The sequence below is a fragment of the Platichthys flesus genome, chromosome 16, assembly GCF_949316205.1.
Source record: "Platichthys flesus chromosome 16, fPlaFle2.1, whole genome shotgun sequence".
NCBI lineage: Eukaryota > Metazoa > Chordata > Actinopteri > Pleuronectiformes > Pleuronectidae > Platichthys > Platichthys flesus.
The window spans coordinates 2,923,204-2,939,211 of record NC_084960.1 but is presented as its reverse complement, the minus strand read 5'-3'; the positions used below and the strand labels follow the sequence as shown (position 1 = coordinate 2,939,211).

The window sequence follows — 16,008 nt, the reverse complement described above, 5'->3', positions numbered from 1 at the left end:
ACGACACAATCATAGTGTGTCCCAGTTTTGTCTGGTTCCAGTTGTGAAATCAAGTGATCACTCACCTAAACACTCAATAAAGGCTGGCATGAGCTGCCCGTCGACATCCGGACATCAGAAAGTTTACACATCTTCCATAGCTAACTAACAACACACCTCTTCTAGCTATACCTTGAATACAATTTTGAAACCAACAATTTTGTAGAACTTAAATGGCACTTACTTGTAGCATTTTGTAGTTTTGCTTTATTTTTGAAGAAATTGTACTTTCTTGATTCTTGTTGTTCTGGGTTTGAACCCTCGGGGGGTTATGCACTTATTGTAAGTCGCTTCGGATAAAAGCCTTGATTAAATGAAATGTAATGTAATGATTTAAGGTAAAAACATGTGATTAAAGCACAGAATCAAAGATCAAATAGTTTTGGTGCTTAAATTTATCACAACTGGTTTCATTCATACATTTTCAAACATGCAGCCAAAACTTTCATAGATTTTGAAAACGTGTTCTAAACTCTAAATAAAAACGAATAGGAATTAAAAAAGCTGTGAAGTTGAACCTGACCTCCCTCCCTGTGATGAACCAGCCTCGCCTCTAGCGGCGCAAATGCGTCAGTCAACATAATAGCACCATAGAGTGAGCGAAACCGGAAACCGTCTAACGGCAGGTGTCATGGCGTCCGGAGCTGCGACCCGAGCGGCCGCCGGTGCAGCTAAAGTTGTCAAACCGTTTTTGAGCCGCGATCTGGACGAGGCGAAGCGGCGGGTCCGGGAGCTGTACCGAGCCTGGTACCGAGAGGTGCCCAGCTCAGGTGAGCTCCGAGGCGGATAAGAGGAGTTTGAAAACAACGTCAAGGTCGTGGAGGGCTAGCATAACATTAGCTTCAAGCTAACAGCTAACAGCCCTGTTCCTCTTCTGCGTTTTATAAAAAATGTGATATTGTCACGAATAGAGAATATTTGCCTTTAAACGTTGAACTATTTATTATTCTTAGATTTTATTTTGCCCCTTGAAAACCTGATCGGGTGAACTGTGAATAGAGTCTGTGGATGTTGCTAAAGTTCTATTTGACATCTGTTAACATTTACAATGAAAGTATCTTAGATAATAAACAATGATTAAAGAGAGAAGAGAGTAAAATACTTAATATTTAACCATAACTAATAATTTTCTATATTACTGTCATTAATGTCTGATGCATTAATAAACCTTAATACGAGTTTCTTACTTTGTGATGATCTAATTCACACTCAAGATAACTCTGACTCTAGGTGATTATTGTTATGAAATGTTTCCTTTTCCTAGTTGATGCTTTAATCGTATAATTAGATTACAATTAAACCAGTTAATACACAATAAGCACAACGTGTTTATTTGTATTCTAAGCTGTGTTCCTCATCAATCCCATAATAACTGTGTTTTAAATTACTGCAGTAAGTGCAGTGATGCTCTGTATTTTTACTATTCTCAACAAATCATATATAAAGACCCAAACTCCTTACTTACTCTGTTGTGTCCAAACAATAAAAATTCATAAATGTGCCTTATACATAATCCTCACCACTGAAAAGGTTTAAAAGTTAGTTTTCGTCTTGATCAGCCTTGATCTTAAAATAAACTGTATAATGTGAATGTGCTCGTATCAGTGACAATTTATTCTTGTTTCTTTACAGTTGCAATTTTCCAGCTGGACATCACAACGCGCCAGGGAAGAGACAAAGTGCGAGAGATGTTCGACAAGAACAAGCACGTCACTGACCCCCGTGTGATTGACATGTTGGTCATTAAGGTAAAAGAGAAGAGGCTTGCATCAATCTGTGCACTGTATCAACCAATATCATGACCCGACATCTGTTTAATGAGATAGTGAGTTGTGACTTATGTGTTTCTGTTATTAAATCTGCAGGGTAAAATGGAACTGGAGGAAACCATCAACATCTGGAAGCAGAAGACCCACGTAATGCGCTATTTCCAGGAGACGGAAGAGCCTCGTCCCACTGACTTCCTGTCCAAATTCTACCGGGGTCATGACTCATGAACTGTGTCGCTGCTGATCTCTGACCCCGCTTCTTGTTTCCAGTGTAACAGATGTTCCCCTGTACTGTAAATACACACTTAACTCTCACATGGCTGAAGGTTTGTCTTTTATTCCCAATCTTATCCATGAAGGAAGTAACTTACAGGGGCAGTTAATCTTCACAGTTCTTCATAGAGCTCCTCATATTTTGGATGAACTGTCCCTCTATGACCGGATAGAAGAACTGTTGGTCTGGTTTTTTATTTATATTGAAATTATGAATTAAAGGAAGATCAGACAGTGTTTTCATCCACTGTGAGTGTCCTGTACATTCATGTTTTTATTGTGTTGCAAGTAATTCAGTTTCCTTCTCGTATTTTGATCAGCAGTGTTTAAGACAAACTTATCTTTTTTAGTTACATTCAGTTAAATTACATTTAACGTCCTATGGCTGACTGTGGGATGTTCGTGAGCACAGATGCAATCAACTTACACCAAACTCCACTCAGCGTGTCATTCCTTTTTATTACAATTAAAGTAGTGCATGCAAATACAGAACGTTTTGACCAGTTCACCTCCAACCCAGTGTCCATAACCGCATGAAACCATTAACACAGTGCAGACTGAAGCAACTTGAAAACAGCAGACGAAGGCATTTATCTGCTCAGAGGCTCAGACTCCTCCCAGTAGTAGTGACGGAATGTGATCTGAGGAGGAGAGAAGGAAAAGGGTGTGAGTGGTGCATAAAGAAGATCATCTTAAAGTCCCCTAAACCCACCGACACAACTTTAAAACATGACCGTTCCACCACACCTGCAAAATTCACAACAAAGAAAATAATGAATCAGACACGGACACAGAGAATGCTTCTCTCTACTGGTGCAAGTGTGAGACTGTTGGTAGTTATACTCATTTGACATGTTGTGAGTTTTAGCAGTAAATGCAGTGTCAGTTCATAGTCTAGTCGAGGCAGCCCTCTTGGTTAGAGCCTCTAAAATATGTGTGTGTGTGTCTTGCCATTGCCACAGTTCACAGTGAAGCCCACAACCAAAGCCACTGAGGTGATACCTGATTACCAGGAAGCCCTCAGACCCCTCAGTCGTCATCGTCGTCGTCCTCGGGGACAAAGATGTCGTGCTCCTCCAGCAGCGCAGCAAAGTTCTTGCTGATCCGAGTCCCCACATACAAGAAGGGCAGCACTACCAGAGCAATCCGCACAGGGCCGAAGGGGGTCTGCTCCCCAGTGACACCCACATCCCACCACAGAAACAACTAAGTTAGTTCATGTCCAGCAGCTGAATGACTTCTACTAAGAAACACTTGAGTCTCCTCCCCCTTTCCCTCCATTTACTTTGTTATAATATATTGATTCTTGCAGAATCGCTGTATCTACCGAGGACCATGTGTTGTGTATCATATCAAGAATCTGTGATTCCCCCTAATAGGAATATGTTTGTATATGTTATAACAAATCTTCCAGAGGTGATGGAGGAAGTGCAGGTAAACAGATGTGCAGTGTGTTGTTGTGTAACTCCAGCTGTTCCTCACCACCCACACACACACTCACCTTCCTGGGTCTGGGCAGGATGGCACCGGACGATGAGCACACGGCGGTCCGGCTCAGTGGCACCGCCCTGCCCGGCCCCAGGCTGCGGGTCAGCGGGGAGCGGGTTGAGAGCCGGGCCACCAGGCGACCGAGGGCCGGAGACATGTCGACGGCTTCTGGAGCTTCAGCAATGCGGAAAAGGAGAGAGGATGGTGGGTGTGGAGCGTGTGGAGGAGCAACAGCGCCACCCTGTGCTGGTTGGAGGAGACAGGTTGACAATGATAGAAATATAAATTCTTAAATAATGTAATTTAATGTCATTATTATTATTGTTTGAGCCTGAATTTCCCTTTTTAAATTATTCTTCCTCGAAATGCAGAAGTTTAAGAACCAGAGTTCTACAAGATAGAAAATATCCTGGACCCCCTCTTCCTTAGAATATTATGGCACAGCCTCTTTTACACTCATCTATCTATTCTCATTAGTTATGTGAATAAATAACACAATGGAAATGCTTCATAAAGATAGACTCCCCTAAACATGGCAGATCTTTCCATTAAGACCCACTGATTATTCGCTGACATCTCATGATGTTTGAAAAGGTAAAAAGAGATATCCTGGATCAACCCTCTGATCTGGTTCTTTCACTCCATCCTTCCACCAAGTTTCATGTTAATCCTTCCTGTAGTTTTTCATAATCCAGCTAAATAACAGACTAACAATAAACACAACCTCCTTTGCAGAGGTAACTATTTAACAACACAACTTTGAGACACTGGAACAAATTGAAATAAACGACACAAGACACTGGAGTGTTTTTCATCTGTTCTCTTGCAGTTTGTGAAGTCTTGGCTCACGTTTACTTGTCGTACCTCTTGGCAGCCACATATCCAGAGAAGATGAGCAGTGGTTGATTATACAACCATACAAAATCTGACATGATCAATCCAACAACAGAAACAATTCAAAACATTAAAGCAAATCAATAAATACTGTACAGCATTGAATATTTACAGACTCCCTATACTACTGAAGTTAGTGATGAGCCAAAGGAACACTGTTAGTGGCTGTTAGGACAAAATGCATGTGAGGGTTACACCACAGGAATATACTGGCCTCGGAGGAGACAGGTGAAGAAGTGATGCTCACTGTAAACACAATAAAATGTTCTTCTGTCAGTAATAAGCTGCTGTTTAAGGTCAATCTCCTGCCGTCCACAGCGTACACATTCAATTTAATTGTGCAGGCTGAATTAAATAGTTTAAATAAGCGATTTCATTCTCCAAACATCATCTAAAGCAAAACAAAAAAAATGCAGATGAGCTTTTTACAGCAAACGAGTCTCTTGACCAGGGAGCCGAGGTGAGGGTGGTGAGAAGCGTGTGAACAGCCTCAGATGGATTCTGATTGAGTCCGTGTGCAGAGCAGATCCACGACCTTCATCCCGTTCATCGCCTCACGAGCCTCCTCTCCCTCGTACCGCTTCACGTGACACAGGGAAACCACGGCCACTCGTCACTGCACAGAGGAACACATGGAGAGTCATCGTCAGTGAGCGTTGAGACTGAATCCTGCTCTTCTACCTGATCTCACACGTTCTCACCTGGCGCTTGAAGGACAGACGCCTGAAGAACTTGTCGACCTCCAGCGCGCCGGGTTTAACGGACGTTCCCGTCTTGGTGCTTTCCCCCAGTCTCACGATTTGTGCTTTGAGGATCGCGGCCCTCAGGCTCATGCTCTTCACTATGCGGGCGCTGGGCTCGGAGTCGGGGGTGGGCCGGGAGGACACCGTGATGTAGGAGGCGTCTTTCTGACGCTCCTGATAACTCACTGTCAAAAGGAGGACGATACAGAATCTGCATTAAAACAGATGTGGTTCCACAGTGTTGAGAACATTTGAGCTGTGATGACTCTTACCTGCGGAGGTGACTGTGGTGTCTGTGGTGCTGGCGAGCTCCAGCAGGACTGTGGGATACACCGGGTGCAGCAGGAAGAGTTTTCTGATGAGCGGCTCACCGGGCGCCACCTAACAGCCGATAAGGACAGTTGTTACCGACTGGCAACGTTTAAACTCAAAGACAATGTAGAAGAATTCAGCAGGAGCATGTTTTTCATCTGGGATCACTGGGCTCAGCTGTTTGTGGCAGACTCACGGTGGACTTGGTCACATTCTTCAGTGCGTTGATGGGTTCACTGGCCCAGAAGAGGAAAGCCGATTGGCCAGGCGAGGTGGAAATTGCAGAGGTTTGCAAAACGAGTCTAGGACAAACGAACTCTGCGGACCAGAGCAGTTTCCCAGTGGCTCCATCGATGACCTTGGCCTGACAGAGTGGAGGAGATAAGTGATGAGAGTAAACACAAACCCCAAACATGTGAGCAGCATGTGAGCCGCTGCACGGATCTTCACCTCCATGACGCCGTTTGCTGAATGCTGAAAGAGCAGATCAAGGATTCCATCATCGTTGAAGTGTCCTGCAGCTGGCTGGCTGCAACAGGAAAGCAAAGAAATATTTTTATAGATATTTAGCAAAACTCTTACATTTACTTTCCTGGTTTTTACTGAATGGATTCATTCAGAAGTGGCGTCGGGATAGAGCGCTTCACCTGTGGATGGGGGGGGAGCTGAAGGTCCATGTCTTATGCATGTCCCTCTGCCTGAGCACGGACAGTATGCTGGAGTTGTACACCAGCACCCAGTCGCTTCTGGTGGAGTTCAGGTTGGACACAGGGTCCAGGGTGTTGCGGTTGTTGCCAAAACCAGCTGCAAGGGGAAACATGAACTCCACCTGCTCGGATCCCCTGGAAAGACGAGGGCAGAAGTCAGAATTATTTCAGTCATACATGGTTTAATATGTTAAAAATAACATTTAAGATTTAACAATTTTTTACTCAGTCCCTGTGGAACCTAAACACAGTGAGAACTTGTACAGTGGTTCAAGTGACCCGCTCGCAGCAGGTTAGGTAACTGTGTCTCTACAGCATGGACACTGATTAAAGGTAAAGTAATCAACAGACAAAAACTGGTCTGTACAGTTTAACCAGAAGCACATGCCACTCATGAGGCGCACCTGTAAATGTCTATGAAGGAGGAGTTGGTTTTTCTGAGTTCCTCCCACTTGGGATCTTTCATTCTAAGAGCCTGAGTTACTGGCATCTTCCCAGTGGCACGGATGTAAATGTCGCACAGAGAGATGGCCTCCACGTTACCTGAGGAAAAACAGACACAGAGTCACACAGAGTCTTTTTACAGGATGGTGTCTGTACATCTTAGAGTGAATCCAGTACCTAGTCCAAAGAGAATGTAAAAGGCTCCTTTCTGGGTCTCATGCAGTAAAGGGCCGATCAGCTTTCCCTGCCCGGTGAGGTTGAACGGCACGGGACGTCCGAGCTGCCCCCCCGTCAGCCCCGAGATCAAAGTCAGGGACAGATCCAAGTGCTGGGAATGAAAACAGGAGAAATCAGCCTGTGGTCCCCGGATGTGAAACCTGATCACTAACATGTTCAAAGGCTTAAATTAACTATTCACTAAAATGGCTGTGGCTTTGGAGGAAGAGCGGGTCTTTCATTAACCAGAGGGTCGGTGGTTTGATCCCTGATAACTGCGCGGTGGAATGTGCAGAATGTGATTTGGAGAGTTAAACACATCTAACTTTTATATCAATCTTTAAGATCTTGTGTATATAGCAGTATATCAGTTCACTGCAGAGGTTGAATTCACTTATTTCCGCTTTTAAAAAAACACCAAAAGTATTGAATAATGCCAGAGGAGCACGAATGTTTGTGGACAGCTGCGGCTGCACCTCATCTTCAGGCAGGGTGGCGATGACCAGATCTGGGACTGAGTCGCCCTGCAGGTCTGGAAGGAGCACCGCCTGGGATTCAATGTTCTTCAGCTGGACTGACGTCAAATTCTTCCCTGGGGAGTGAAAGGAAACCAGTTTGACCTCGTGTTTGCTTTATGCTTTGAGGACATGACATGATGGAAACAACATATGAGCAAATACACAAAGATTGTTGGAGAGGTTTGTAGTTATTTGCTGACCTGTGGTGCCGTTGACCGCCATGATGATGGATTTGCTGATGAGGAGACACACAGGGGCCGGCTGGGAGCTGTTCTGAGGACCACACTGGATGTACATCACAGACTCCGCCATGACCTTCGTCCACAGCACCCGACCGCTGACTGCAGACAACGCCACGGCGCTGTAAACTGGGACAGAGAGAGCAGCGTGAGAAACCAGCGAGACACACCAGAGTTAAAGAATATGACACAATACTACTGTGGAATCAGATTTAAATCAGTTTGCTGAGTCTGATCTGAAGAAAGAGACACACGGACTTGGAGGAAGTTACATCTTTTGTGGAGGAGGAAACGTGTATTGGAAAAATGAACTAAGAGGGGTTGAAACTTTTTACCATGACCTTAAATGTTTATGACCTGAAACCTGCTTGACCTTTCTATATACCTGTTTGACCTTTCCATTACTTATTGACTGTCCAAAGAAACCAATGGAAATGTATGTAAAAATGTGTTACTGTGCTTTAGTTCCTGTCTTTAACTACCCTACAGATCCAGTCTGAACTGGCTCAGGCACACTCCCTTGTCGTCCTATATAAGACCCTTGTATTTGACTGTTCTCCATCTTCACTCTGAGATCCTTAGGACTCTCGTTTGTGATCCTTTCTGCAGAAAGCCCCTTATTAAATACACATAGATAACTTTGATGATTCCAGCTTGTATCTCCAGATTTCCGTCGAAAACATTTGTTAGATTAGTGTTCGATTCAAAGTGGTTTCTCTGTTTCTCCCTAGAAAAAGAATCTCTTCTCCAGATCTCTTTAACTTGGGGCCTGATACTCGGCCGCACTGAAAACACGAGAGAATTCCTCCCACGTACTTTTGCTCCTCTGTGCCGGGTGGGTGTCGTTGGTCCATTCAGCGACGCCGAGGAGCACGTCGTCCACCGAGTCGCCGTCAACATCCCACAGCGCCAGAGCAGGTGGAGTCACACCTGGAAGGAGACGGCAGAACAGAATGAGCACAGCCACCAGTAGAGTCCTGGTTAATATATGGGGGGGGATTAGGCGTCAATGGTTTAATTACGTGGCTGCACTGTCAGAGGGCATTTATCTAAATATTGAAGTGTGGGTTTGGATTTGTTGCCACTCTGCGATACTTAATGTGTATGTGGAAACAGAACATGTGGTAATCACAGTCGACTAATTGAAGGGTGAGCCGGCGCCGTCTCGCCAAACTGGCTCCTCAGTGAATCCTGACAGTGGGAGAAGTGAGTGGTGGCACAGCTCTTCTGAATGTGTGTTAACAATCACAAATAAAATACTGAAACGTGGCCACATTGGTTCTTTCTACCTCCTGCATCTCCCAGTGCTCTCTCCCACTGCAGTCTCTTCTCCAGCTCTCCCTTCCTGCAGGGGATCAGGAACGCACACAGCAGCACCACCAGCATGGCAGAAACCAGTGGCACCAGGAAGAACGCGCTTCGGACGGCGTTCTTCCTCCTCAGCTTCTTCTGCTCGGCCTCCGCGCTGTGCACCCCCGGCCCGGCGCCCCCCAGCGACCCGGACCCTCCTCTGTCCTCCCCCGACCTGTCCCTGCCCGGGTCCCTCTGGCTCCAGTACTGGGAGCCCTTCACGTCGTCTCTGTCCTGCCGCGATTTGCTGGGGAGTCTCTCTCTCCATTCGTCCTCGTCCTCCTCCTCGTCCTCCTCATCCTCCTGGGCCTCGTCCTCGGCTCCCACAAGTCGTCCGGACCTGCGGCCGCGCAGCTTCGAGGACCCGGCGCCGAGACAGCTGTCCCTGCCGAGGCCGTTTCTGGGGTAGTTGAGCACGAGGTCGTCCTCCTCGCTCTCGTCCTCGCTGTCGGCCTGGGTGAGAGGGTCGTAGTCGCCGAGTGCCGAGCCCTTCTTCCCTAGAGAGACACAGAGAGCAGGTGAGGATCAGAGGTCCTGTCTGGTCCCTCAGTGAGAGTGAGACAAGGGATTATTGTTTATGATACTGTGCTGTTATATTATTAATCCACAATTACTGATATGTTCTTTTGCAATACCTGAGCACTAGAGATCTCTGCTAAAAAGAAAATACATTTAGCACTAATAGCTGTTTTCCCCTCTGTAGCCCAGGGCCATAATTACTGAATAACATGTTATGAAAGTATTGTCCTTTAATTATCATAACAGATATATAGATCATTATAGATGTGGCAAAATATACAGGAGAATATGCTAAAGTGATGATTTAAAAAAGTGAGGTTTGCAGAATCAGTAGCATCTTTTAAATCACCTCTTATTTTATCCTATTACACCGTTTTTAATACCTGCAGGTGTTAGCTCAGCTGTCATATAATTTAACTGTTATTGTTTTAATGCTGTATAACATTCCTGTAATACTTTATTCCTTGATGTTATTTGGCTTAACCCTGAAATGTTTTAATACTTTTACAACCATGTAAAAACATTCCACATCTGTAACAACCTGTAATAAATAAAGATTATTGTTGTGATTATATTGATTGTTGATGAAGATAATTTTTTATCATCTTATTTATTACTATTGTTACTGAAACGTCATTTTGCTTCTCATCTACACTTCACACTTCTATTTTAAAATGATTGTATGTATGTATTTATCATTTTAGATGTTTTTACAGTAAACTCACTTACAGTAAAACAGTCATTAGTAATAATAAGTAGATAAATAAATATCGAAGCCGGCTTAATAATAATAATAATAATAAAAATGATACATAGCCTTTCTAGACACCTTAGAACAAAACATTATGATAAAACACATGAATGATTCAAGTGAAACCAAGGGATAAAGTCGGATTAGGAGACAGATACAAACCTTTAGATACAACACATGTGACAAAGGAATAGTAAATTAAATGAAATTCACGTTCACATTATGTGACTAAGATCTGATTATTGAGGGATGGATGAGATGTGGGACTGATGTAAACAGATGTGTTTGGAGTCTAATAGCTTCCAGTCGTTTGTAGTACTGCATAGATTCAAACTACTGTGTAAAACTGTGACTCTAACACAACTAACACTAACCCTGATGCATTTAACGGTCTGTTTGGATCTGTGACGTCTCATCATCATCATCATCCTCATCGAGCCCTGTTGGTTTACTGAGCTGAGGCTGTGCTGGTGTTAGCAGCCAGCTAACGGACACACACACCACACAAACACCACACACACACACACACACACACAAACAGACATCAGCATGCTGCTCTGTATTAACAAACACGAACACACACAAACACACTCCATCATATGTAACATGTCAGATCCAACATGTCCATGACAGAGGGATGTTGTGCAGCGGACTGCGGGGACAGACCCGAGCAGAGACAGGAGACCACCTCAGAGCTGATGTCCCCTGTGGATCTGTCCTTCTTCATGTCCACCTTCATGTTGTGTGTGTGAACAGACTCTTACCGGGAAGCTTGAGCGCGCGGGACAGAGCTGCGGCCATTTCTCCTCCGACAGATCCGCGAGGCAGCGACGAGAAGCGGCTGCACAGAGCTCGAGGCACCGATCGACCCCGGCAGGTTGGAGCTGCCCCGCTGCATCATGGGACGTGTAGTTCGTACGTCAGCAGGATCATACGAGGCAGCTGAAAGTGTGTGTGCACGTGCAAAGGGGTTTGACTCCGGTTTAGCATCGCTCTCACTGTACCTGCAGAGGAAATTAACATAAGAAGATTATAGACATATATAGAAAGAGAGATAGTTGAAGCATTGAGCAAAAAATCAAACAGTATATATATATATATATATATATATATATATATATATAAAATTAATTGTTATTACAAAGCAGGTTTACACATGCAAGGAATTTGCTGTGTTTTTTTTGCAAGTATAATATATATATATATATATATATATATATATATATATACATACACTGTGTGCCGTATGACTGCATACTATGTCGTACTGTGTAGTACATTTTGAGTACTTAATATGTTGCATACTTATAAGGTCTGTTCTGCATACTCATGCTATGTTTTCGTGCAATTATATGTTCTGTCTACTTATATGTTTTTTAGAGAGCAACTGAATTTCAATCCTGTCTGTAGTGCACATGTGGCAGAATTGACAATAAAGTTGACTTTAAATATTTGAAAATACCAAAAACAATTAAATAGGAAACCAACTTTAATATAAAACACTATAAGCACCAGGGGGAGGGATTGTTATATGTTATAAGGAGAGAATGTGAATCCAAAGAAAACGATTTTCTGCACCTTTGAATTTATACAGGTTTAGTTTTTTATTCTACTGTATTTAACTGTTCAAATTGAGTTTCTTCTTGTTCAGAACCTTTCATTGTACTGACCCTGTGTTAACTACATGTAACAAATAACATAGTTAACTTGATCTAAACAGTAAGATACATGTGAAAAGTATTAGCACTCTCAGTGAGGAGTATAATCAGCTGTGTGACATGTAAGAAGCCATAGTGATACTCAGTCTGTATTATTATCAGATAGTATTATTTATGTTTCCACAGAGATGGGGTTCGGGGAAGGTCCTGGTCCCACGAGGCTTCTCACAAAGTAGGTGAGTCACCTCAGCGGTCAGACCTTTACCTGCTCAAAAATTCATCTCGTAGTTTGAACGAGGACACAGGCATCACCCCGCGTCGTTATTTTCCTTACTCATCAGTTTAAGGCATGAGGAGTAGACCGCGGGCACGAGCATAGAGCCGGAGCCCCGGTGCTCTGTGTCAGGGTGTCACAGTATGTGTGCACATGAAAGGGGTGTGACTCTGGTTTAGCATCGCTCTCAATGTACCTACACAGTAAATTTACATAAGAAGATACAAACAATGTATTGAGGAGAGATAGTTGAAGCATTGAGCAAAAGATAAACAATATATATATATATATCAAGAAAGATGGTTAAAGAATAGAGCAAACAAACAATATATATAAAGAATTATTATTGCAAAGCAGGTTTACACATACAAGGAATTTGATCCGGTGTATTGTGCAAGTATAATATATATATACACACTGTGTGCCTTATGACTTCATACTATGTCGTACTGTGTAGTATGTTTTGAGTACTTAATATGTTGCATACATATATGTTCTGTTTTTAATGTACTTATATGTGCTTTCTACTTATATGTATACACCGGGGATCAGAGAGGAAAACTGCATTTCATCCTGTCTGTACTGCACATGTGGCAGAACTGACAATAAACGTGACTTTGACAAATATGAAACATACCCCAAACTATTAAATAGGAAACAAACTTTAATATAAAACATTATAAGCACCAGGGGAGGGATGTGTTATATGTTATAAGAAGATAATGTGAATCTAAAGAAAACTACTTCTGCACCTTTTCATTTATACAAACTTAATCTTTATTGTTTTGTGTTTGACTTTTCAAATCAGGTTTCATCTTGTTCAGAACCTTTCATTGTACTGACCCTGTGTTAACTACATGTACCAAATAACACAGTAAACTTGATCTAAACACAGTAAGATACATGTGAAAAGTATTAGTACTCTCAGTGAGGAGTATACTCAGCTGTGTGACATGTTATGAATCACAGTGATACTCAGTCTATGTTATTATCAGGTAGTATTATTTATGTTTCCACAGAGGAGGGGTTAGGGGAAGGTCCTGGGCCCACGAGGCATCTCACAAAGTAGGTGAGTCACCTCAGCGGTCAGACCTTTACCCGCTCAAAAATTCATCTCGTAGTTTGAACGAGGACACAGGTGTCACCCCGCGTCGTTATTTTCCTTACTCATCAGTTTAAGGCATGAGGAGTAGAGGGCGGGCACGAGCATAGAGCCGGAGCCCCGGTGCTCTGTGTCAGGGTGTCACAGTATGTGTGCACATGAAAGGGGTTTGACTCCGGTTTAGCATCACTCTCAATGTACCTACAGAGCAAATTTACATAAGAAGATATAGACAATGTATAGAAAGAGAGATAGTTGAAGCATTGAGCAAAAGATAAACAATATATGTATATCAAGAAAGATGTTTAAAGAATAGTGCAAACAAACAATATTAATAAAGAATGATTATTGCAAAGCAGGTTTAGACATACAAGGAATTTGCTGTGCTGTATTTGTGCCACTATAATATGTATATATATATCCACGTGTGCCTTATGACTGCATACAATGTCATACTGTGTAGTATGTTTTGAGTACTTAATGTGTTGCATACTTATGGTCTGTTTAGCATACTCATGCTATGTTTTCGTGCACCTATATGTTCTGTCTACTTATATGTTTTATCACCAGGAATCAAGAGAGAAACTGAATTTCATCCTGTCTGTACTGCAGATGTGGCAGAACTGACAATAAAGTTGACTTTGACAAATATGAAAATACCAAAAACAATTAAATAGGAAACAAACTTTAATATAAAACACTATAAGCACCAGGGGGGGGGATGTTATATGTTATAAGGAGAGAATGTGAATCTAAAGAAAAGGATTTTATAAGCCTTTGAATTTATACAGGTATAGTTTTTTATTCTACTGTATTTGACTTTTCAAATTGCGTTTCTTCTTGTCCAACCCCTTTATGTGTTAACTGTATGTTACAATAAACATAGTTAACTTGATTTAAACAAAGTAAGATACATGTGAAAAGAATTTGTACTCTCAGTGTGGAGTATAATCAGCTGTGTGACATGTTATGAACCACAGTGATACTCAGTCTATATTATTATCAGGTAGTATTATTTATGTGTCCACAGAGAAGGGGTTCGGGGAAGGTCCTGGTCCCACGAGGCATCTCACAAAGTAGGTGAGTCACCTCAGCGGTCAGACCTTTACCCGCTCAAAAATTCATCTCGTAGTTTGAACGAGGACACAGGCGTCACCCCGCGTCGTTATTTTCCTTACTCATCAGTTTAAGGCATGAGGAGTGGAGCGCGGGCAAGAGCATAGAGCCGGAGCCCTGGGGTTCTGGGTCAGGGTTTCACAGTATGTGTGCACATGAAAGGGGTGTGACTCTGGTTTAGCATCTCTCTCAATGTACCTACAGAGCAAATTTACATTAGAAGATACAAACAATGTATTGAGGAGAGAAAGTTGAAGCATTGAATAAAAATTAAACAATATATATGTATATCAAGAAAGATGGTTAAAGAATAGTGCAAACAAACAATATATATAAAGAATTATTATTGCAAAGCAGGTTTACACATACAAGGAATCTGATCCGGTGTATTGTGCAAGTATAATATATATATATATACATATATACACTGTGTGCCTTATGACTGCATACAATGTCGTACTGTTTAGTATGTTTTGAGTAATTAATATGTTGCATACATATATGCTCTGTTTTTAATGTACTTATATGTGCTTTCTACTTATATGTATACACCGGGGATCAGAGAGGAACACTGCATTTCATCCTGTCTGTACTGCACATGTGGCAGAACTGACAATAAACGTGACTTTGACAAATATGAAACATACCCCAAACTATTAAATAGGAAACAAACTTTAATATAAAACATTATAAGCACCAGTGGAGGGATGTGTTATATGTTATAAGAAGATAATGTGAATCTACAGAAAACTACTTCTGCACCTTTTCATTTATACAGTCTTAATCTTTGTTGTTTTGTATTTGACTTTTCAAATCAGGTTTCATCTTGTTCAGAACCTTTCATTGTACTGACCCTGTGTTAACTACATGTACCAAATAACACAGGAAACTTGATCTAAACACAGTAAGATACATGTGAAAAGTATTAGTACTCTCAGTGGCAGTATACTCAGCTGCGTGACATGTTATGAATCACAGTGATACTCAGTCTGTATTATTATCAGGTAGTATTATTTATGTGTCCACAGAGAAGGGGTTCGGGGAAGGTCCTGGTCCTGGTCCCACGAGGCATCTCACAAAGTAGGTGAGTCACCTCAGCGGTCAGACTTTTACCCGCTCAAAAATTCATCTCGTAGTTTGAACGAGGACACAGGCGTCACCCCGCGTCGTTATTTTCCTTACTCATCAGTTTAAGGCATGAGGAGCAGAGGGCGGGCACGAGCATAGAGCCGGAGCCCTGGGGTTCTGTGTCAGGGTGTCACAGTATGTGTGCACATGAAAGGGGTTTGACTCCGGTTTAGCATCTCTCTCAAAGTACCTACAGAGCAAATTTACATAAGAAGATACAAACAATGTATGGAGGAGAGAAAGTTGAAGCATTGAGCAAAAGATATGCAAGTATAATATATATATATATATATATATATATATATATATATATATATATATACACTGTGTGCCTTATGACTGCATACAATTTCGTACTGTGTAGTATGTTTTGAGTACTTAATATGTTGCATACATATATGCTCTGTTTTTAATGTACTTATATGTGCTTTCTACTTATATGTATACACCGGGGATCAGAGAAGAAAA

At 42.2% G+C, this 16,008-nt stretch overlaps 3 protein-coding genes and 4 non-coding genes across 7 annotated transcripts; 1 reads left to right on the top strand and 6 right to left on the bottom strand.

The window, feature by feature from the left end:
• The first annotated feature begins 634 nt into the window (after nucleotides 1–634).
• ndufa6 (NADH:ubiquinone oxidoreductase subunit A6) lies at nucleotides 635–2,123 on the top strand. Its single transcript, XM_062407854.1, has 3 exons — nucleotides 635–809; nucleotides 1,672–1,787; nucleotides 1,905–2,123. Exons 1-3 carry the CDS (start codon nucleotides 671–673, stop codon nucleotides 2,034–2,036), a joined length of 387 nt encoding a protein of 128 aa, XP_062263838.1. The 5' UTR covers nucleotides 635–670; the 3' UTR covers nucleotides 2,037–2,123.
• Nucleotides 2,124–2,520: 397 nt separating this feature from the next.
• Nucleotides 2,521–3,774, bottom strand: LOC133970804 (essential MCU regulator, mitochondrial-like). The gene is made up of 3 exons (XM_062407861.1): nucleotides 3,583–3,774; nucleotides 3,084–3,248; nucleotides 2,521–2,722 (listed from the first exon to the last, which is right to left on the bottom strand). The coding sequence occupies exons 1-2, from the start codon at nucleotides 3,724–3,726 to the stop codon at nucleotides 3,111–3,113; spliced, it is 282 nt and encodes a 93-aa protein (XP_062263845.1). The 5' UTR covers nucleotides 3,727–3,774; the 3' UTR covers nucleotides 2,521–2,722; nucleotides 3,084–3,110.
• Nucleotides 3,775–4,374: 600 nt separating this feature from the next.
• Nucleotides 4,375–11,148, bottom strand: fam234b (family with sequence similarity 234 member B). The gene is made up of 13 exons (XM_062407732.1): nucleotides 11,027–11,148; nucleotides 8,932–9,489; nucleotides 8,459–8,572; nucleotides 7,604–7,771; nucleotides 7,362–7,477; nucleotides 6,847–6,997; nucleotides 6,630–6,768; nucleotides 6,166–6,360; nucleotides 5,969–6,047; nucleotides 5,715–5,882; nucleotides 5,479–5,587; nucleotides 5,165–5,391; nucleotides 4,375–5,079 (listed from the first exon to the last, which is right to left on the bottom strand). Exons 1-13 carry the CDS (start codon nucleotides 11,061–11,063, stop codon nucleotides 5,077–5,079), a joined length of 2,064 nt encoding a protein of 687 aa, XP_062263716.1. The 5' UTR covers nucleotides 11,064–11,148; the 3' UTR covers nucleotides 4,375–5,076.
• Nucleotides 11,149–12,117: 969 nt separating this feature from the next.
• On the bottom strand, nucleotides 12,118–12,271 carry LOC133971664 (U12 minor spliceosomal RNA). The gene has a single exon (XR_009924413.1). It is a non-coding gene; the product is annotated as a U12 minor spliceosomal RNA (small nuclear RNA).
• A 953-nt stretch (nucleotides 12,272–13,224) lies between these two features.
• Nucleotides 13,225–13,378, bottom strand: LOC133971663 (U12 minor spliceosomal RNA). The gene has a single exon (XR_009924412.1). It is a non-coding gene; the product is annotated as a U12 minor spliceosomal RNA (small nuclear RNA).
• A 959-nt stretch (nucleotides 13,379–14,337) lies between these two features.
• On the bottom strand, nucleotides 14,338–14,491 carry LOC133971656 (U12 minor spliceosomal RNA). Its single transcript, XR_009924406.1, has one exon. It is a non-coding gene; the product is annotated as a U12 minor spliceosomal RNA (small nuclear RNA).
• A 970-nt stretch (nucleotides 14,492–15,461) lies between these two features.
• On the bottom strand, nucleotides 15,462–15,611 carry LOC133971665 (U12 minor spliceosomal RNA). Its single transcript, XR_009924414.1, has one exon. It is a non-coding gene; the product is annotated as a U12 minor spliceosomal RNA (small nuclear RNA).
• Nucleotides 15,612–16,008: the final 397 nt, after the last annotated feature.